At 39.1% G+C, this 23,592-nt stretch overlaps 1 protein-coding gene across 1 annotated transcript; it reads right to left on the reverse strand.

Moving 5' to 3' along the window:
* Positions 1 to 3,939: 3,939 nt before the first annotated feature.
* On the reverse strand, positions 3,940 to 10,178 carry CCKAR (cholecystokinin A receptor). The gene is made up of 5 exons (XM_076337585.1): positions 10,058 to 10,178; positions 9,043 to 9,294; positions 6,770 to 7,031; positions 5,073 to 5,200; positions 3,940 to 4,466 (listed from the first exon to the last, which is right to left on the reverse strand). Exons 1-5 carry the CDS (start codon positions 10,176 to 10,178, stop codon positions 3,940 to 3,942), a joined length of 1,290 nt encoding a protein of 429 aa, XP_076193700.1.
* Positions 10,179 to 23,592: the final 13,414 nt, after the last annotated feature.

Raw genomic sequence — 23,592 nt, forward strand, 5'->3', positions numbered from 1 at the left:
AATCCTGCTAAATGCTGTTAGAAACTGTGTGAGTGTGTGTTTGTTTACTATGCTTTGGCTGCAATATTTCTGTACTGTATTGTACTATTTCACTATTGTCCAATCCTGAAATAATCTATTCCAAGCCAGAAAAGCGTCACGATGAGCCACACTGCGTGAACGCAGGTTGCAGCATCCCTGGGCTCGGAGGCAGGAGGAGCAGGAGGGGATGGAGGAGCAGGCGGGACCCCGGACAGCCTCACCACCTTGCCAAGAAGGGCTTGGCGGCATCGGAAAAGAGGCCACGACTCGTGTAAGGGGGGTGTAAACCTTTAGTGGCTGCAGTTCCAAATCCACATGCCGCTTTTCATCTAAAGCACCTGTATTTTGCCTTGGCAACAGTGAAATGTATCCTTAATTTGACCCACCACCAGGTGCTGTATTTAGCAGTATTTTAGGCATCTGCCTTAAAGTGCGCTCTAATAATAGAGCTTGCAAGAAATGATGACAGAAGGAGCAAAGGAGAACTTGGACATTATTTAGTGCTACAGTTTTATGAACTAGTATATACCGCTTGTTTGAGCATGCCGGGAGCCGGTGTCCAAGAGGGACGATGTGTGAACTCAGACGTAGGGTTGTAAGAGGCAATTGCAGAACTGTTGCTTTGTGGGCAGGATATATTTCTTGGAGCAATGTGTTTCAGGAATCTGTCAACCGGAGATGATATGGGGAAATGAAGATGAGAGTGCTTTCTGGGAAAGTAAATCTGGGAAGGCAAATAAACCTGTCAAAGACGAAAGAAAATCTAGCAATTGTTGGTGGGGGGAAAGTAACCTAGAGACTGGGAAGGGTACAGAAGAAAAAAAGATGGTGACATGTAGCTGAAAGAGATAAGAGAAAGGCAAAGGGAGAAAAAAACCCAGAGTCAGGGGAGAAAGGGGAAGAAGAGAAAGACTTCGGAGATTTATGGTCATCATACACCTGAAATTTATTGGTTTGCTATTTGTCTGCTACATCTGGAAAACAGTTTGCCTTTAGGTACTGCCCATTGTAGAAGTAGACTTTTAGGATAGGATTTCTGCCCCCAACCCCTATAAACTAATGTTAAAATAAGGAGACTTCATGGGCTCTTTTATTTTGATTTGTTTATTCCACCCACATTTATTGCTGAAGATACATTTCCACAAGCAGCAGTATCTGAATTAAGGGTGCTGAGGGGATTCCGCGACTCTTTAGCAATGAAAGGGCAACATTCGGAGCCAGGAATGACTTCTGCAGCGCACAGATCAGGGAAAATGGCATCAAGATGCATGCAGGTTGCAGAAAGGCTGAAATTTCCTGTGCTAGGAGACCAGGGCAGAAGAAGACAAAATGACTGGATTGCAATATTGCATTTTAAAAACTTGATTCCTACTCCTTGCTGGAATTTGGCTTAAGGCTCGTGACTTTGGGAGCTTGGTCAAAGAGTTAATGTGCTGGTTTAAAAAGAACAAAGGTGCGCAGGGGGCAATGGAGGGGAAGAGTGACACAGGCACAGATGAGCCTTGGACAAAAGGAAACGTGTCTGTTCTGGCACATTTCTAACCCTTCCCTGATTGTCGCCGACCACCGCTCCATCAGGATCTTCTTCTCCTGCCTCCCTCACTTCATCACCTCCAAATTGTGCTCCCTGATAGTTACGAGTGGGGGATCGATCAGAAACTCTGTTCCTTTCAGCCACAGGTACTGGAGGCCACAGGGGGCCATGATCTGATTAAGGCATTGTTGAAAATAATAGCTTTTGCCTTTCATCTGAAACCACTATCCTCAGACTAAATCACTGGGAGCCGGTGAACGGTGCACGTACTGCTACACAGACTCTGAAGGTACCAGAGAATCTACATCTCCAAAAAGGAATTTGCCTTTTAAAGTGCACACAGAGCTGTGAAGTAGGCTGCCTCACTATACAGCGCATAGTCAGCAATATTCACATCCAGTATATTATTAAAATGATTTTTTTTATTTTTTACTTAAACAACAATTTTTAAACTATGTCCTACAGTAAAGCCAGACTTTCAAATGGTATAAAATACTTCACAAATATTTTTTCTGCTCTCACTGTTCTACATAAATCCAAGAGCAACTAAGTTTGTTCCTTCAATTTCAACATGCAGGACGGGTTTGTAGAGGGTCTCGTCCTGCACCCCTAAGTGAAGTAAAATTTTCATTTCATTGTTATGAATTAAATCCCATAATTTAATTCGGTGGGCATTTGCAAAAGGTCAGATCGATGTCAGTAGTCTCAGCACCGTTCCAGGAACGGTGCTACTTTATTAACGTGGCAGGCAAAACATTGTTTCTATGGATTGTGCATAAATACTGTTTAGAATCTTTTTTTTAATTTCCTGTCTGTGGACAAGCTAGATGCAAAAAGAATAATAGCCAAAGTTGTGTGCAAAGTTGCATGGGTAAACCGTTTCAGGCAATAACTGAGTGCAGAACATGCATTTAGGTGCCTGGAACTCAAACTGTATTTCCAATTTAAAACCATTCTGTAACGAGATCAGATTTTCCTGATTAAAAAACTTGAGAGGGGTTATATTTAATATCCACATCTACATTCCACGCTGTGCTCAAATTTAATCTCTGTCTAATAACAAGTTTTTTAAATGATATTGATTCAGCTAGAAGATAGAAGCATCTCCAACAGGATATTTTCACAAAACAAAATAAATGGTATAACTTCTGCTGCTGCGCTCCACGGAGCAAAGGGCATGGTCTGAACACCCACACTCTCCTGTGCGCTGCACAGGGAAGAGACTGGATTCCTTGCTCAATAAAACACCAATAATTACATCATTCAAAGTTTTTTTTTTCTATGTTAATTCTGTTTATAAATATGTGTAGTTGGGGAAAACAGTTGTTCCAGAGTTTAGAAAAGCTGTTTTCTGACAAAGTCTTTCAGTCTTTGCTCGTTGTGTCTGCTCTTTCTGCCTTTCTACATCCCATGGCTTCTACTTCCACGTGGGCAGTACCACGCCAGGAGTGACTGTGAATATATTTGTGAAATGTATGACTACCGTGGGCATCGTCCTACGTCTTCAGTCCTGTGTCTTTTGTAAAATCACCTCTTTGCCTTTATCCCTGTGCTTCCCGGTGTGACAATTTCCACGAGAGCCTTTGGGGCTCATCTAAGAGCCTGCCACTTGCACGTGTGGGTGCTTGCAGCTGCACAGAAGAAAGTCACTTCTTTGTGCTTGTTCTATGGGGTTTATTTAAACCAAAAATACATTAAATTATGTTAATTTAGGTTATTGCCTAAGTAAAGAATGCATTCCGTCCACAAAGTCACCAATATTTATTTTCATTTTGTTAAAAAAAAAGATGAAATTATTTTACTTAAAAGCATTATTTTCACATGGACAAGCCCATTCTCCCCACCCCAAAATTCTTCTTTTAATTGACTGTGACACCAAAATGATCTCAACATGTATTAGCTCAGCTAAAATAATGTGAAAAAATACTACGGATGTAACGGAAAGATTTTGATTATGAGGCATAGATATCGAAGTGAAGTCTGCAATACATGTATTCATGTTTGAGGAGAATCTATTAGCGTCTTGGAAATTTTAAGAGATACTCAGAACTGCAGCCGAAAACTGAGCGAAACTGTTGATGTAAAGGACACCAATTTTTACAGGAGAATTTATGACAAATAGAGCATCTTCTAAGGCTTTTTATGAAGTCACTTATCTTCAAAGACCCCTCTTTCTCCTTTGTACTTTTGAAGGGAAAGTGATATAAACCTCAGACAGTGATAGCATCCATTTCCCATAAAATTCTCACTGCGTTTACTGTCAGCTGAAGTGTTTCATTACCTCAGAACTAAATCATGTTCAGCTGATGTCACAGTCACTTTCCAAAACCAGATGACAGATACTTGGACTTCTGTAGGCCACTTGTTGCCTCTTCTGACGCAGCTCAGGGGGGTGCAGATGCGTTCATGTGCGTGTAAGAACATTTGGAGAGTGAAGCCCCTGTTGTCTTCCCGTCCTCTTCCTCACCAACCTCTCCCCGTATTGCAGGGGGCTTTTGCTTTGCACAGCAGGTGAAAGTGGCTAGAAAACCCATGCGGAAACGCTTGTTCATAAAGCAGTATATGATAGGGTTCATGCAGGCAGAAGTGTAGGACAACAAGTGGATAAAGGAGATAGGAGCCCCTGAGAGATGCTGGTCTGCCGAAGCGGTGTCAAATGCACGCCAGGCATTGACACTGAAGATGGGAGTCCAGCAAAGGAAAAACAAAATCACTATCACCATCAACATGCGGATGACGAGTTTCTTGGCCATTAAGTTGGCAGAAGAACTGCTGCTTCTCACCCTGTCTATTTTGCTATGGCTAGTAGCAGAGAGCTGTTGCAATGGCATTTTCTTTTTTCTTTTGGTTTTGTTGAGGTAGCATCCATCTCCATCCTCGTATTTGGCGCTGCAGGTACTTATTTTTCTTTCTGTACATAAAAATTAGTGTTTAAATAGTTGGCAAAATATCTCTGAACAGTGATTCAAAATAAAAAACGAAGAATGGCGTCTAAGTCTAAATAAATAACATAATTCATGGCTGAACAACTGCTGCAAAGAAAGCACTGGCCTACTTCTGAGTCAGTTGTGTACCAGCTGCTCTGCGTCCGCTATCTCCCAATATTCTTACGTCTTAAGTCTACACAAATTGATGCAAAAGAGGTAAGAACACTGTTTGCTCAAGTATTCACTGAAGATAGTTTTCAAAATTATATGCTTCTGTCTTAATTTGGCAATTTTTATTGTGGTGCTTATTGAGAGAAATGGTCCTCATCCATGGCCAGAACAAAAACCTTATTTCTATAATAAGCAAATTAGAAATTTAATGTATCCTGCCCAGAGTCTTTGCAAGCAAGCCATAGGTGAGGAATTATTTGCTAGTGAATAATGGAATAACTTCAATCAACAAATGCATCTGGCAGGTTCACGACCATAACTGACCATAATGAAAATTTTGCTTTTAGTAGCCTCAAGATGACTGCTCATATCTTCTATTCTAACTTAAAAAAACCCCAAACAACTAAATGTATTGTTACCTCGTGAAGATTTTCTCTGGCTGGCATCAAATTTTATTCCTCTGTAGAGTTCCAAAGAAATTAGGCCATATGCAATCATCATTATAATCCCAGGTATAAGAAAGAGTATGAGTAGCAGGAAAGTGTACCTGAATAATCAAAAGACAAACTGAGACCGGGGAACAGCACAAAACCAGAAAACCTCCTTTTTCTCCAGGTGAGAACTGGGGGGGGGGCAGGATTTCAAGATTCTTCTGAAATTTTTTCATGCTAATATGAAGCATCATTTTGACAGCTCTGGGAATTAGAAGCTTCCCACCTCTTCTCCTCCTTCTTCCCCCAGAAAAGTACAGCAGGAACAAGGCTAGTGTGGCTGCAAAATATCCGTCACCCAACCTCTGCAGGCCCAGAGGAGATGGGCACTCCCATAGTGGTTAGAGGGGGCAGAAAGTCTCTCTGCCTGAGTGGGGCTCCCTGCTGTAACCAGATGAGCGTCGGATGCCCTGTAGCTTTGAATTATGTAAAAATCGCCTTGCAGAAGCCAAATGAGCGGCTGCTGATTCTCAAAGGAACCCCTGGTACTGGCAGTCACTACTTCACTGAGATCTGCCTTGCTAAGGGTCGTGGCACACGTGAGCAGGGACAGAGCAGCCACGACCTGGGCTTTCATCCCCCCCAGGGAGGGATCCCAGGGCCGCCAACCCCTTTGCTAAAAGAAGCAGCTTTTGCTGCACATCTGTTACTCTCCTAGGCAGCTTCTCTAATGTGATCACAAGTCGGGGAAATAATTCTGTTTAAATGCATTCATGAGCCTACGTCTCTTCTGCTCCCTGGGACTTCGGTGCAAACTCACTAACGGACCTGGGAATCTGCAACGACACCATGGAGAAGAGACTTTCACCCTGCACCCTCCCTCCTCATCTGTACTCATACTGCCAAGTACCTGAGACTACCGAAAGCATTACTACAAATTTACTATGTTTGTGGATACACCATACTGAAGTGGTGCATACTTTAATCTTGTTCCCAGTTCCAACTGACCTTCAGTATCCAAAAAAATCTTTATTTTCTCAGTGGCAGTTAAAGTGTTTAGTCATCGTGCAAGGACACAATGTCTAATATTGCTGCTTGATAGTGCTACTATTTACTTACTCTGCCTGGATGTGTAGGACTTGGAGCACTGTCTCTCCCCTCATCTCTCTGCCCCTATATTCTATAAGTGACCAAAAGGGTTCAGTTCTCAAGAAGGGCATTTGCAACTTCTCCAAGTTCTCATATTCTACTTCTCTGCTTCAGAGGACCTTCTTTATTAACAGGCAAGGCAGCACACCGAGGGGTGCTTGTATGTGTCTGTGTTTCTCAAAGATTAATCAAGGATTTCTCTGAAAATATTTATGTATAAATGAGTGAAAGCAGTATTCCTACTTGAAGAGTGACAGATGCTTTCTTTACAGTGACAGTAGGGGCTTAGCAGACCATAATGTGAGAAACATTGCCATGTTGGGTATCATTCCTATGACAAGGGAAAAGCCATACAAGTGTCAAAATGTAAGCAGCGTAAAAATATGATTTTTTTTTTTTACTTCTTAAATAGGCATGATAGAAGTGTAAATGTTTGCTGAAGGTTAATACTTGAATTTCAATAGTCTTAATGCTACCATGAAATCCGATTTTCCACCAGATAATTATGTATTTGCTAACAGTCAGTTATGTCTTACCAAGACTGCTGAATGACATCGCTTGGCCAAAGGAGCCGACACATATTTGCTGTGGTGTTGTTATACTTGGTAAAAGGTACCAGTTTGCTGTAAATTGGGTATGGTGACATGATAGTAAAGGAAACACACCAGGTAGCAGCAATCACTTTCAAGGCATGAGATTTTGTCTGCCAGACCCTGGACTGCAGAGGTTTGCAAATGGCACTGTATCTCTCCAAAGATATGGCAACCAGGTTGAATGTAGATACACTTACAGAGACACCTATATATATAAAATAAAGCAAAAGGTTATTCTCTTGTTTTAAAGGTTTGCGTTATTTTCAAATAGTCTTGCTAACTTTTTGTATGCATATAGAAAACTAAAAATATAGCAAATTATTTAGAAGCTAAAATATTAATAAATATCATACTGATTAAGTCAGCAAAGAATATGTGGGCAATGGGTCTGGGTCTCCAGACTGATGTTCCTGCTCTGCGCTTCTCTAACTCCAGAAGTCCAAAAGAAAAGACTCATTCTGTCAAACCATGAAATTCTGATAACAGGGAAAGAAGACAATTTTCCTCCTAATTCTTCTCTTTGCTACTGTGGTTTATCCACTCCACTAATTGCACTGAAATTCAAACATGCATTTGAAATCGGTGGGATTATGCTGTTAATTACTCCTTTAACACAGAAGTTCATAGTCCCTCTTCTATTGTTTTAATTTTTTTAAGTGTCCTGCTTGACTCATGATCAGGTTTTCTCATTCAAGAGAATTAAATATGTTATCACTCTTTTAATGAGATGCTAATGGAGTTACAAGGCAGGAGAAATGAAGTCATGAAGCAGAATCTTTGCCCTTCAAGCGCCCTTAATTTCTCCTGTTCGTGTATTATAAAATACAACGCAGTGGTCTGTATTTCTGTCACTGAGGTGGCCCAGTTTATCACTGCAAGATTATAAATATTTCTTCTTAACTTTGTCACAATGCCAGTATCTTTACAGTTTGCTTTACACAAATTATCTGTAATTTAAAATAAACCTTCCTACATCTTAAAATGAAAAATTGAGTGTAGGTGACGCAATGGATGTCAGTGTCTGTTTGTCAGTTGAAGCCTCTGTTAACCTTAACTGCTAATGGGAAATATCCACATTCTGACTTTTAAAATGAAACACCTTCGTAATGAAAAACTTCATGTTCAAAAATATTTCACTGGATTTTTTTTTTATAAAGTAATTCAGACAATGTGAAATAAGAGAAAGATTACAACGCTTCAGTAATGTTTTATGGTATTCATGGCAGCAATTCATTATAACTGTTTAAACACGGCCTTTAGTTTTATTGGTTTTATCTACAAAAAGATGTTGATTTCCCATTCGCACACTTTAGGTGCGTACTTTCACATTACATCAAAGTTCTCAAGGGCACGGGTTGAAAGGGGACCTAAGGTTTCTGTAATTAACCAAGGGTCTCCCAAGGTAGCAAAAACTTTACATAATGTTCTCCTTCCTTTTTTTTTTTTAAGAAACAAGCAAACGCACAGGAAGTATTGGAAGTGAGACAAAATCACTTACACAGACATACATAATCCAGGCGTTTTGAAACTCCTGGTTCCTGGCTCCACAACCAAAGAGGGTATGGCAAGGCATATAAAAGTGACGCTTCTTAAAGTCAGCCTCTAAAAACTATATCTGTATTTTGTGGTCTCCTGGTGAGCTCTGATCGCACCTGGTCTGTTCTCAAAAAGTGCTCGCTCTAACTCCCAGCTCCACAAATGACACCTACTTTGGCCTATTTTTTTCACGTATCACTGCTACCAAAAATCTGTGGGCAAAATCTGCCCTCCGTGAGGATTGTACAACCCTGTAATTTGTGATGGGTGATCTGAACACCGCTAATAACTCTGTCAGTGATGGGTAAGCAAGCACATGTGCCGGGTTCCTCATTAAATCTTGATCATGCAACATACTTCTCACTTAACCTGATCCAGTGAAACATTTCTATGTGTAGTTAACCTTAAGTGATGCCTCTGTGTTTTGCTGGATCATACTGAGGAAACTAGAACCACAAATATTTGCACTACGAGGTGGTCTCTGATTTTGGTAACTGTTTGATGGCAGAGGGAAGCAATCAGCTTTTTACTTATTATTACCTATTGTTTGTGTAATAGGTACCTATTACAGGGTCCCGCCTGCTCCTCCATCCCCTCCTGCTCCTCCTGCCTCCGAGCCCAGGGAGGTTACCTATTTCATTAGCCAGTCTTCAAAATAAGTGTAAACTTCCAAGACTTACCCATGAAATAAGTGGCAGTTTTGCAAACAGCGCTACCAAAAATAAAATCTTTCAGCAGGTTGGGAATGAGGGTGAACGGCATGCAGAAAAGGCAGAGCATCAGGTCACTGACTGCTAGTGACAGCAGAAACGTATTGGTGACTGTTCTCATCCGCTTGTTTCTTATCAGCACTGTAACTACCAGAATGTTTCCCAAAACGCTGAGCAGAAATATCAAACAATACAGCAGAATCCGAATTATCTGATGCAAATCTGAAAATTGTCACAAGGAAAAAATCAGTTATGCAATATAGAGATCATAGACCAGTATGTTTCATCCTTTAATCAAAAGGTAAAGCCTTTCAAAAACCTTTCTGTATTCAGTTTTACTAAGGTTTATGTCTTTACACCAATATAAAATCAGTGGAAGTTCTGAAATTCTTAAACTTATTCTGATCTACCTGAACTGCATAACATTAAAACACAATACATGCAATACAATGTCCGTTTGGAGAGCCAAATACAACTTCTTAAAAGCATGTTCTGCTCACACTACTTAGTGTGCAACACTTACTCACCATGGGAGTTCCTCCTTTATGCAGAAGTAAGAAACGATACAGCAATCAAAAATATTTTAATACATGAGTGATTTTTTTCAGCCTCAGAGTGCTATAATTTCATACTTAATCACTTTCATACACGGTAGCAGATCAGGTAACTCCATTGTTACTGAATTGCTCAAAGAGTAAAAATCATGTTTCTCCCAGTCCTTAGCAGAGCTGTTTACATTTTGTGCCCAATAGTGCTACTGTTTTAGTTTTCCATTATATCCAAATCTTGTTCTAGTTGAAATTTTAACTTGGAAAACCAGCACATACTAAATTCTTTCCTGCCTGTTTCTCATCCTAACTTATCAGCAAGCAGTTGATTTTGCATTCCCTCACAGAAAAACCTTGTGTAGCTGTTTCTTTCCATAGTGTCTCTACTTCCAGCTAGAACTAAAACTGCCTGAAAAAATCTATTTTTCTATACATACCTTTAGAAGGATAAGGTGGATCATCCACACAGAAAAAAGTGTCATTTTCCAAGATGATATCGCACAGGAAAGCAGTAATATTGGTACCATTTCCGAGGAAGCTAGCATCAACTATTTCCATTCTTCAGTACCCACAGGTTAGCTTTGATGAAGAAGAGGGTGGGTTTGTAACTAGCTGCCCATTCCTTCAGCAAGCAAATACATCTCTGAATGAAATCTTCAGGAGAAATACGAGAGAGGCAGTTGTGCAAGGAAGCTCTTCTAACTCTCCGGCAGGAACACCCGGCACACGGAGTCCTGTTCAGGCTGAACAAGATTTATTCCAGTGGCACACAAGGCAGTTCAGAAAAGCAAAGCATGCGTGCACATAACACACTCGCACGTATGCACACACATCTACACACACACACACTCTTTGGTACTTTTTTAGATCCACCCTCTTCTGTTACTGGACTACTGTTGGGATTATAAACAGGCTAGAAAAAGACTACAGCATTAACCCCTTGCAAGATTGCTTCTACTCACATCTCTGCAATATTTCTCAGAGGCAGTCTGTACTGCCACGGCCAATAAATCACAACCAGTGAGTGATGAGAGTGATAAATCCATCTCTCAACCAACAACATATAAAATGGTAAGAGTAACTGAATAAAAGGGCAGAGAAGAGAAAAACATAGTGAAGATTTTGCATGCCTTACATGAAAACGATTCTTATCTTCACATTTTTCGGAGCAGACTGAAGACTGGGTATGCTCAGAAAAACAAGAGCTGTTACATTTATCTCATTTGGTGAAGTGTTGACTTCATATGAAAGCGCTGTACATGACTGATCCAAACCCCAGTAAGTCAATAGAAAGCCTCACTAATTTCAATGTTCTTGGATCAAACCTTATGCAAGTATGATATTAGAATTGTTGGTTAATATAAGCAGAAGCCTACACATTTTCTTAGTGCAAGGACTTGTATAAGACTTGAATACAAACTTCATGAACTGATAAACTGTGGCACATTAGTTACGCATTAGTGTAAAACACAACAGTCTTGACTGTTTAACAGAAACTCTTTCTTCTGAGTTCTGCTTTTTGAATACATAAACACCATCCTCTCTGGTGTTTCCACAAAGTCATGGGCTTTTAACTTCCAGTATACAGCTTGTTTATGGCCAAAAATGTAAATTAATATTATAAAAAAATCCCTGCTGTAGCTCAATGGAAAACAAATTTCACATTTAAAATCTCTTCTAGTTAAACAGGCAGAGCAATAACAGTTTCGGGACCCCTTAAAGTTGATATACACAGACTGGAAGGCCTGGGTTTCTTTTCCAGCCTTGCCAGCCTTGCTCTGTAGTGCCATTAACTGGACTGGGTATGTAGGAGAGTAGATTGGAAAGTTACATCTAAAGTTCTGATTTCTAAATTATCTTTTCTTTAGCAAAGTAATTATATTTTTTCCATTTCTTTTACAGATTTTTGCAGTTTTAAAAAATCTGACATAAAACGACTCAAGCCGGCAATCGGTGTATACAATGTGTAACTATCTCAGCTGAAAAAACCATTCAGTCCAGCAGGATTCAATTCCAGTTTCAAAGGTATAACATGTTGGTAGGAAATTAATCCAGAATGACACATTCTGGTTTATTTTTCCACTCGTGAATCTCAAAATGGGAGAAAATCATATTGAAGAAATAGAAGTTAAAGTATGTTTCCATTTTTGCATTGATTAAGCATTAAGTTTGAACATCAGGTACCAATGTCTCTGAAACCCCGATTTTCTCTTAGCTGCCTAATTCACCTTCATTTTTTTAATATGTTTTCTATGATTAAATTGATGGGTGTTACTAATCAACCCTATATTAAAGGACAAATGTTGACCATTTAATTAAACATAGAAAATTTTTTGTTGTTTTATTTTTTAATTTATTCTTAATTATTCCAGTATTTCCTGAACATTTTCTCTGACAATTTCAAATTATTATAAGATCCCAAACAACTGAAATGGCAGCCAAGACAGGTGCTGATTTAGTAGTGGTAATGCACAAGAAAAGTAACGGATGCTTTTTGGAAAGGACTGCTGAACTTAGGTTGCTTTTTTGCTCTTCATAGACAACAAAAGGATGCAGACTAGTCTAAGCTGCCAAAACTTCTGGTTAACAACTTCTCTTTTCTTTGAAAATTACTTTCTACAGAAGAAAAAGCAGCAACAAACCAACTCAGACCAAATTTTGTAGCCTATGTCTGCCTTTCTAAGGTGTCCTTTACACTCGAGATACTGATCCTGCTTTCCCCATCTGTATGTGACTCACTTCAACGAAGTCTTTAAATTTTAGAACATTTTCTTCTGTCATAAAGTAGCATTCAATCTGAACAATTTTGAGCTTTAAGAGACCTTTCTGTATCAAAAGAAGCTATTACAGTTATTTATAATTATTATAATGGTCTGGCCTGCTGCAAAACACAGGCTGGGTAATTGTGTTTAGCAATTCCTTTACTGAATTAAATAGTCTGTAATGGAGTTTGAGTCTTTCTGTAAGCAAGATGTCAAATTGTTGTTCTGGGCTTATTCTTAATGTGGAAGAGATCTTTCTGGATTCCTGGCACCTTCTATTAGATCTGCATTAGAGAAATCAGTTTCAGTTGTGATGAATGGCTGATATTAGCAGTATTTCCTATATTACTTTTTACCATAGATGTGTTGCTGTTTGGGGTTGGATTCTCTCTCGATTCATTTTTCATCTACAGTTTTTATACTGGTTATACCACTATACTTTTGGGGTGAGGGATTAATTGCTGGTGTTCTGATGAGTTATAGCTTGGTTATTCCTGTACCATGAATAAGCAACTATACTACAGTTATACTAAACTCTATACATAGTTATATATGAATATATAGGTATATATATAACTATACTTCAGTTATACTGAAGGGAGAGATTAATTTTTACTTATGTTGTCAGATACAGACTGAGACTGTGCACTTGTCATCATCTGCTGGGCTTCCAGACTTGCTAAACTGGATTGCAGAGAGCCTTCCATGAAGTCTCCAGGACCTGGTTAAAAAGAAAAGAAACAGAGTGAATGCAAGTCTGGGGGAGACACAGTTAGCGGTCAGGAGGAAGACAAGGTTAGGGAGATCACTGCAATCAAAGAGATTGCACTGGGGCTATTGTACTGTATCCTGTATCGTGACAGAGAGTGAATTATCATTCTGAAGTCAACTTCTCTGTACCTACCATGATTTTGTCATATCTGAAGAACATCAGGTTCATTATTCATTCCTTGTAAACAAGTGGTTTCATACCTTCCATGAGCATCGTGGCCCAAGACTAAAATCTTTTATAGTTATTCTACAGTCTTTCACAGATGCTAACACATAAAGATGAATCAAAGATTTAAAAAACGGCATATTGAGTTTCTGTGTTGTTTTTTCCCCTCTTCCTTTCCTAATAATTCCTGTAATCCTATTTGCCTTTTTTATGACTACTGAGAATTGAACTGATGTTTTCATGGAAGAACCTACCGTAAGTTCAGTAGTCTCTTTCCTGCATAGTAATATCTAGTTTAGAGCCCTACACTGTTCATGAAAAATTATAATTTTTTTCTACTTTGCAGTGATTTTTATTCTCTCATTTTATCGGAAAGAGCTTTCTGTAATTCTTCAAAGTCAGTTTTTGCTTCTCCTCTCCTTAAATGACTTAGCATCAGCAGAAAACTTTTTTACCTCACCCCTCTTCCCATTTTCTGGAGCATTTATGAAAGTGATGAACAGCTGTAGCAAAACTTCCTGTGGGGCTCCATTCATAATTGCCTTTCATTCCTACTTTTCATTCCTACTTTTTATTTCCAATCTTTTAATTACGTGGTTCCCTGTTTCACTCCAGACCAATGGAGTCCTACTTGTCCATGATGTTAAATTGCTCCTGAACTCCTGCTTCCATGATTCTCGTAGTTCTTTCTGGCACGCAGATCCATGCCAGCTTCGCTTCCGCAGCCCAGATAAGTCTTCCAGGACTGTTTGTGAACATTGATGGCCATGTGTTGAATCATCCCAGGCCTTGGGAAACTCCTTCTAGAGGAGCAATGAAGAAACAAACCAAGAAGTGATACAGCAGCTCAATGATGTGGGTTGTGCCCATAGCATGAGTAAATAATGTTTTCAGTTAAAGAAATAAAACATGAAGCCTGAAGCATGCATGCAGGTCATTGAAAAACTCAGCATGTATTCTACTGAGTTATTAAGATCTTTAGCAGCATGGCAACCACGGAATCACCAGTTACTCATGGCTTACTGGCTCTGTGTCCACATGATGCTCATGGATGACAGAAACTTGGCTTCCAAGTAATTGCCTCTGATTGCCAGCCTAAGGAGAGAGTGCTTTTTTGATTTTTTTTTTTTTCTGGGGAGAGAAGGAAATCAGACCTTTCCATTCCACTTTAGCAAAGGTAGCCCAGAGCCATGTTTGCATTACAGCTCACTTTTTCTGGATGTGCAAATTCAGATGACATTTGTCAGGCTTATTGTCCTGAATTACATGTGAGCAGATGGCTTCATCCCTCGCCATTCATGTCTTTCCAACGCAAGCCCACTGGTGGTGGCAGTGGCAGAGCCAGGCTGTGCATAAAAAAGCCTGCCATGACCATACCACACAGAAAAGGCTGAACTGTCAGAGAGCGGTGAGCTCTTGTGGAGGACTTGGCATAATGTTCTTCACCTCTGGAAGTCCTGGACGCAGCTGGCCATCAGTGGTACATACTGCTGCATGATCCCACTAACCCCCTTAGGGTTGCAGGTCAGTACAACAAACACTATAAAGCCAGTGCATGTCTCTCACATTGGCTCTCAGTTGTCTTCTCAACTGTATGTGGGAAGGTGTGAAGGGCCAGCTTCCCCAGGATGGTTGGAGCCCCTCACCCAGCCCCATCCCAAGGGATGCGCCTGCTACAGTGTCAAGGCATGCTTCCTAAGCACATGCTAGAGGGCTGAAGCCAATGAGGCCAGCAGCCATGGCCGGAGGCTTCATGTAGTCAGCTGAAATGCAAAACGGACCAAACTGCCTTGGATGCAGCCCGCTTTGTGGAGCCTCTCGGCTTAGTCATGTACTGTGCAGACAGCAAATGAGTGGAGAGCATAGTGGAGAGAGGCAGAGGGCAGAGCATAGACACGAAGGGTTGAGGGATAACTACTGAGCCATGATTCACTCCGGAGGGTACTAATTTCAACCAAAAGCAGAATGAGTGAGGGAATGCTCTCTCATGCAAATCCCAACAACTGTGTAGTTACAGTTTAAAACAAACTGAATCATCTTGTTCACAAACCCAGATCTCTAAATCTGCAAGGTGTGGCTTTCCTCTACAAGATTTGTGCCGACCATGTGTCCAGAGATTTTTATCTGTTATTACCATACTCACCAGTTTTCCTTCTGTGGGTGCCAGGCTTACAGACTGGCTCTTAATTCCAAGGGTTTAGTTCCCCTGGAGCCCTTTTTAAACATTGGCATCACATTTGCACAATTTTTTTCTCTGGCAACGATGTAGTTCTAAGCAAGAGATTAACATCATGTTTAATAATTTTACTATTTCCTTTAGAAGTTCTGGATGAATACCATCTGGTCCTGGGCTGAGCTGGATTCAGCGTCTGCTGGTTAAATTGCCAGATTAAATAAGTAAGAATTTGCTATGAACTCTTGACTCCCCTTTTGGAGTGGACTTCTGCATGAAACATATTTAGATCAAAGAGTTTTGTTTTTCTAGGCATTTTTTTGCATAGATTTACCCAAACGTACAGCCAATAATCTTAATGTTTGGACAGTTCTGAGTTGCCTTTTTAACATCATTTTGCTCTCCACTACATTTAGCTAATTGCATGATAGATCACTCTCTCATGCAGATCAGTATCATCTCATTGTCCCCCTGCAAGCTTTAAGAGAGAGAAAAAAAGGAAGCTGTTTTAATGAAATGCTTGCTAATCACAGGTGTAATTTTATTATTTAGGAGAAACAAAAACCTGAATGTCTGTCCCACTTGAACTTAATCATGCATTATTTGGGATGTTGGAAGTTTTAGGCAAGAACTTCCTTTGAGTTGGCTGCTTTATTAGCAACACTAATTTATTAATAAAATTGGCTTTGTTAATTAAGAAATAATTTAGGTACCATAGCGTACCTGTGTAGATAGGTTAGAAAAAAGTATACAAAAATATTTTTTTCCCTGTACTCGAAAAAGAGGAGGCCTGCTAACCCATAATAACAAAAGAATCTGCCATTTTTAATTTTTTTTTTTTTTATTTTAGTCTTAATCCTTTTTTTCCTCCTATAATGTCAAATACTGAACACACCGGCTTTGCAGCCAAAACAGTTGCTGTGCTCTGTCATTTCATGCTAAGCGTATAATGCTTTTCTCATCCAAAACCAAACCACATCAATTTACAGTTGCCTCATTCTTTTTCCTGAAGAATAAGCGTCTGTTCTGTTTTTTTCATTAATTTGACAAAGATTTTCACTTAAATTTAAATAGAAACTCCACTTGTAAAATGACGAATTTGGAAAAGCTTATCTTTATCTTGTGTCAAACCTACAAACAATTTTGGGTTTGTTGCCAGGTCTGTTTTGTCCTGGCAAATGAAGTAAAATAAATGAATTAGAAGAAATATATATGGAAAGTCATGGTCTACTTCTGTTCTCACTTGCCAGGGTTATGCTGGCATTAGGCCACTGATTCAGTGGAGCTACTCACACAGATACAGGCTACAGGGAGATCTGAATTAGGCCACACTTTTGGAGAACACACAAAATTCTCAGGAACACATTTATTTTAAGCTTTTTCAAGGTGATCTGAGCTTGAATCCTATCAGTGTCTCACAGTAACTACAATTAAGACCGGTTTATATCATACTCATCTGAACTAACATAAGGATGAGATTTACTTCAGAGCACCTTGTTGTACCATCAATGATTTCTGAAATAGCATTCGCCAACTGCAGAGGGGATCAAAGGCGAACAAGGTGCTCTTGCTGCCCCTGCAGTGCATCTCCAGTGGTCATGTGTGACAGTGCTGTGGCATGTAGCTTAATAAATGCCTGGAAGACTCCACAGGTCTTGATAGATGATACTCCATCTGGACACATCTCAAGGTATCTTTCAAACGATTTTGGGGGTGACCACTTTTCTTTCTTTTGAAGTGCCAATTCATAGTATTTGAATTTCTTGCATGTTTGCAGTATCATCCACTGACCTACCCGTGAGACAGATTAGAGCTGGCCTTGATGCCCTCATGGGCATCCAGTCAGCCTGTCAAACCATCTTCCTCAGAAAAGAGGAAATGAGGCCTCTCAGGTGATGGCTCTGGCTTCTGTACAGTGTTCAAGGCTCACTGATGAACAGGACAAATAAAGCATATTGTCTCTGTAAATCTTCAGGTCCAATTTCATAATGTTAAAGCTTCTGTGGGTTTTCTGGGTGAAAGAACTGCCAGAAATTCAGTTTCGCTCCAGAGATTGCTATGCAAGTGTTGTATAAAGTTTAGGGAAAACTGCTTCAAAGAAATATGTGTAAATGGTCTGTCCAGTGTAACATAAGATCGCATAAAAATCCTATACCCTGTGACAGCCAATAAGATACCATTAGTGAGGCCTGGGATGAATCATTATCCACTCATTCCTCCCGCGTGTTTTATCATGCATATTGCGACTCATGTTGGCACTTCTCAGCCAATGTTGGCCTATCACTAGGCTCAGCTGCATTGCCTCTCTCTGTACACCTAGCCCTCTAACTAATTGTTAAAATTGAGGGCAGAAGTTATAATAATGCTTGCTGGACAACTGAAGCCGACCCTTTTCCTTTTCGTGGCTTATCATAACTGATGCATAAGTGCGTATGAGAAATGAATAGAAACCCATGAAAGAGGAACATAGATATTTTTAAAAGGTGCTTGTCTCTTTTGTAGGCTATACCCTGGGTTGTACAGTCCTATTTTTTTTCTTCACCCTGTGAATATATTAGTTTGCCAGAAAAGACAGTTCAGGATTCAAGCTAGGGATGCAAGGAAATAGCCCTGCACACCCTTATGTTGTGGGTGCTAGAACCACATGCCAACTTACCAGCATGAACACATGGCCCAGGATGTCACTTTTCTTTTATTACCTTAACACCATCAGGTGTTGGTACCATTAATGGGCTCCTTTGAGCATATTTTTGCATACTAGACCAACATCAGTCAAAGTCAAAATCCATCACATGTTCTAAGGTACCAGTCACCTGAGACTGTTTTCTGAGGTACGGTCATGACACGGTTTGTAACAAACAGGTAAAAGATCAGGAGCTGCCACCAGAAACAGCCCCCATAGGTTATAATGTCAGCAAAAAATGGTATAGCTGTTCTTGACACTACTCAGCTGCTTAATAAAGCTCAAAACTGGAACAGACTGCTAAATAAACCCCTCCCCGTAACAACTGAGAACTGCAGTCTTTTCTTTTTAAGATTCCAGTTAAGCACATAACAAAGAGTCACTACTGTTTTACCACTAGAGATTTTCATTAGTAGAATTCACAGGAGTATATGAAAGAAGCTAGTTATGTTAACTGCAGTCGCTATGAGTTTCAATTTAAAGACGAAAAAAATGAAGCACAGGAAAGTGAAATATTTGGCACAGGCCACTCAATGAGCCAGTGGAAGAGTTGGGAAAAGGAAGGCAGTCTCTTCAGACTTGGTCCGGTGCTATATTTGTCAGACAGCCCTGCTCTCAGAAGAAGCCACACTATATTCATGACATTAAGATCAAATAGATTTCCATATTTCTGCAGAATTAGATAAAGAGATGCTAGTTTCACAACACCAACTAAGTCATTAAGGGACTGGCTGTGCAGTTAGTAGGGAGGAAATAGAGAAAGTCAGCTGATGAATTATTGGGTGAATTGGTACCAGCATGTCTGAAGCCAGGGCTTTAATTTAAGATTCCAAAGTTTATGTGACTTACTATGTGTGGAGAGAAGTTACTTTGTGCTTCATGACATCTGATCTGACATCTGCATTTTTGGAGGAGAATCAGCTTCTGTAACAGATGATAAATATCTTTAAGGTAATACTATTGAAATTTGTTCATTGACATCTAAGTTCCCAAGAATCATATAATCCTTGGCTTAAAGGAACCTAAGCTATGGGTAGCAAGAGAAGTATTGTCTCTATTAGAAAAATACTGAAAATTACACTTACATAAGAAGAATTCATTTAATCAACAACAGTAGTTCTTGAAAGCTTCAGTTTTTATAGGAATCATAAACTTTCTATGAACAGCAGTCCTCTGATTTGACATACATTTGCACAAGTCTGCACAAGAAATCGAACATACAGTTTGCTTATGTTTTGATGAATTCTCTATTACTGAGTAGCTAAAAAGGGGCACATAGCTTCACTTTCTTCAAAGTAACTAACGGGCTAAGTCTTATCAACAGCTGAATTTTGAGTATGAATTTTAGTTATTTAAGACAATTCAGACCATGAAGTGAGGGTAAAGAATAAGAAAAAAAGTAGAACAGAAAATAAAGTATTTGCAGTAGTGTATCTGGTTATGAAACAGCTAGCCAGAGAATTCAGAAGAATCTAAAAATTTTAGGAGATATTGCAAAACTTCTCTCCTCCAGAAGACCCTTCTACCATTACTACTGGTTACAACATAGACAGCTACTATCATCTATAAACCCCTACCAGCGATCCCCAAAAAGAAACAATACTCTCTCTTTGAAAGTAACTAACTTTGATCTAATAAAAAGAAAAGCAAAGGATTACGTGATGTCTAGAATTTTGCTGTTTTTCCGTCGTCATGATTTTGCGTGGAAGGGTACTCTGACAGTGAGATGATGGGTTGTCCCCTTCAAGTTCTGGGGCTCCTAGAATGAAAGTAAGATTTTTAAGTTAGGCATGGCTATGCGTTTCATTGTACACATTTAAGTATTTTATTGTTTTACTCTTGTTCTTTTACTGCGACAGTCTCCAGGCCATGTTTTTTTTGTTGACTGGAACTCTGCTAGCTGACAGTTTGGACTAATTATTGAACCAAGATGAGGTACAGGGAGACCTTCAGGAGCAAAGACAACTTACCCCAGCTGAAGTTCTGTTCTAGGTCTTCAGTTCTGGAATGTTTATCTTTATTTGTAAATTAGCCAAATTATCTTTGTGTTTTGGACTTCTTTGATAGGTATAATGCTGTCCAATTACTGGACGTAGGAAGTGGTCAGTTATAAGTTTTTGAGAAACTGAGAGAGGCAGGTCAAGCCCATAGTGATAACAAATGCTCTGATTTATTTCAACTATTGTGCTAAGCTGTCCTGGGAGTATTTGATAGTATTTCCATACAGAGTCATTTCAAAATATTATTCAAACATTGAAACACTGAAAATAATAATTTCCAGAGTTTCACCACAGATGGGCTGTTAAAAGAGTATTATTGGCCTTACTTGCCCTGCTTTTGTCTATATAATTCTTAAGAAAACACACTCCGAGGAACAATTGCCGTAGTTAGTTTGGAATATTCGCCCATGTTTATACAATATTACATTGTGCAGGGAGTTAATGTGACTGAAAGCATGTAAGTTTTAAATTAATTTTCATTGTTTAGTCTTTGCTTACATTACAAAACTGTTTTAAAGCTGCCAAGGAGAAGACTCAACTCTCAAAAGAAGGGAGAAACAAAAGTCCAAGGACAAATTCTGCTCTGAATTCTCTACATTCACTTTTTGATAGAGCCAGACTCAGGATGCTATGGTATTCCCAAATATCCAGACAAACATATCAGAAGTTGGATCTTTGGGATGTAATCCTTGTATACACAAAAATTATATGATACACCATCGATTTTGCTTTAACAAACATTTGAAAATTTGCAATGAACGTGGATGATTTCTTTTAATAATTTTTTGTGTGCCTGAAGTCATTATCTTACATTTGCAATTTCATACATACTGGTTTGGCCCTTTCTGTAATCAAATGCACTAGTGTTAAGTGTCTTTTGTACAGACAAAGCAGTGCAAAACTGTCACAGATCATACGAATTGTGGCTACTGTGTCACTTCTCGGATACCTTATTTCTTCCCAGTGTTCTCCTTTTATTCTAATGCATTCATTTTGCATAAATATTGCATAAATAAATTGAAGTAGGAAAGGTATTTCTGATGAGACCGTGATAAAAGACCAGTGACTATTAGTGTTTTATTTTTACAAGCTTTGCTTATTTAAGTTGCTGGAGCAAGTAAAGGGTTTTTAAAATATTTTAAGTGATATGCTAGTGAAATGCTCCCAGATTCCACTCTCACTCACTCTGGTTTTAAACCCAGCAGTACCAGAAGTATAATCTTGCTCAAACCATAATCTTACAGCGATCTTATCTCTTTAAATCTCATTTACATTTCAGTCAGAAAGCCAGAAGCTTCAGCTGCAATTTTATACTTTGTAAAGACAGACCTCCCCAAAGTCTTCACTTAATTCTTAATGACTGCTCATGAAAGTTGTTACTAGAAGTCAAATGGGAATGTTCTGGCAAAATGAAAAGTAAAGCACTATTTATTTCATTAGCTGTTAAACTGAGTCATTTCATACTGGAATATCTCGTTCACAAGACCTTGTATAGAGAAGGCTGGAAATTTAAAATTGGATTCTGTGGGAAATAGTCAAATAAATTCTAAAAAATCCGATCATGATATAAATTGCTAAATAAATTTTGATTTTCTATTTTAAGAAGGAGTAGGTGGTAGGTTGTATACAATATTATCCAACCTAAAATGATAGAAAACTTTTGTTATTGATGTGTTACTAAATATCCAAGACCTTCCTGATTTAATGCTGTTTGAGAAGAAACTGGCAGTACAAATTGATATTTCCTTGAAGAAATCCGGCTTGCTTATCAAGAAGGCAGTAAATTTCATTTCCCTGAATAGTACAGGGGAATGAGAAACAAAATGGGATTTTTCCTTGCTAACACTTTTCCCATCATCCTGTTCATTATATGGTGGCTCGTTTAGTTAGTGACATGACAACGACTTCTTTTCCTCTGTTCCTTCTTCGATGTGTCCTCATGAGTGCTTCTATAGCTATTGCCCTTCCTATCTGTGTGCATTTTCTCCTCCTTCAAGCCAACTTAACCAAAACTGTGAATTTGCAAATAGCACCTTAAATCCCGAGTGGTCATCCCTTAGGCCACACAACTGAGCTCTATTCAATACCTTCAACAGGGGTATTATTTCCAGTTCTAAGGAGTAAATAAATGGTTAGGTCTCCAAGACTTGTGCCTCTTGGATAAAGTTATGAAAGCTAGTAGTACCTTACTGCATAAGGATATTTTTTTAAAAATATTCTAAATTTAGGAAAAAAAAAAAGCATATTAACTCATGTCACAGTTAAAGCTCACTGAAAGTTAAAACCATTGCATGGCTATGGAGATTTGGGGGTTTTGATGTCCTAAACCACTGCATAATGATGCCAAAACAAAGTGTTTTTCTAAGTGAATATTTGATTACAAAATCAATATGCATACATACAATTTCTCCTCCAAATCCTTTACCAAACCTGCTCTATAGACTATTTTAAGTTTGCCCCATTCATATACTTGTTGCAAACCTTGACAGTTCTATTTGGGGAAAAAAATTAACTACAGTTTGAAAGTAGCTTCCTTCAAAGAATCCATGTCATCTCCTGCTATTATTTCCCTGTATGTCAGTACATATGTGGGGGGACAGGCTTATGTGTCACCTCTTTGATCGAGATCTTTATTATGCTGCCTTTATTATTCATCTAATCTTACCCAAATGAAAAGCTTCATAAGCAAGAGTGCTGTTGAACAACTCCAATCAGGTATTTTAATGCTGTATTTTAGGTTGATGCTATACACTCTATCCAGCAGAAATTTACCTTGCTCTACTCTCTATGAGTGCAAGCCTCAATGCAGTTTCAGACAAAGACCAGGAAATTTTTATCCACACTGGCTACTAGTGTGTATCCACATTTTTATTTAAGCTGAGAGCACCTTTTATCCTATCTGCTCCAGAAGATATGCCCTTTTAATAAACAGCGCATAGGAGTGTTGGCCGCAGGGGTCCTTCCTATGAAGATCAAAAGTGATCGATGACAAAAGTCATTAGGGAGGGTAAGGAGGCATCCCACTGAGGAGGATGGACTATGGCAAGCTATTGATGATCTTCAGCTCAGGCTTGTGGACTCCTGGAGCTGGATCAGGGAAAATCTGGCTTTAAAATATTCCACACCTTAGCTGTCTAATGTATCACAGTTATGCTTCTGACACTACATATTCCTCCAATTACATTGCTATATGTCTGCTTGCTCACATTAATTACTGATCGCCTCGGCTAGGGCAAACCTCTACAGTTCTGCTGAATTGTTTTACCAGCTTCATATCTTGTCTCTTCACTTTCTTTTTTTGCAATGAATGCAAATAATTCCAACCTTTCTTGAGCCCTTTAGCACTATGACCTTTGTGAATGTTTTCTAATTTTGCTTCCTGGTATTTCTGGGAACATGTTGCAATATAGCATATAA

Source organism: Aptenodytes patagonicus, chromosome 4, assembly GCF_965638725.1.
Source record: "Aptenodytes patagonicus chromosome 4, bAptPat1.pri.cur, whole genome shotgun sequence".
Classification (NCBI taxonomy): Eukaryota; Metazoa; Chordata; class Aves; order Sphenisciformes; family Spheniscidae; genus Aptenodytes; species Aptenodytes patagonicus.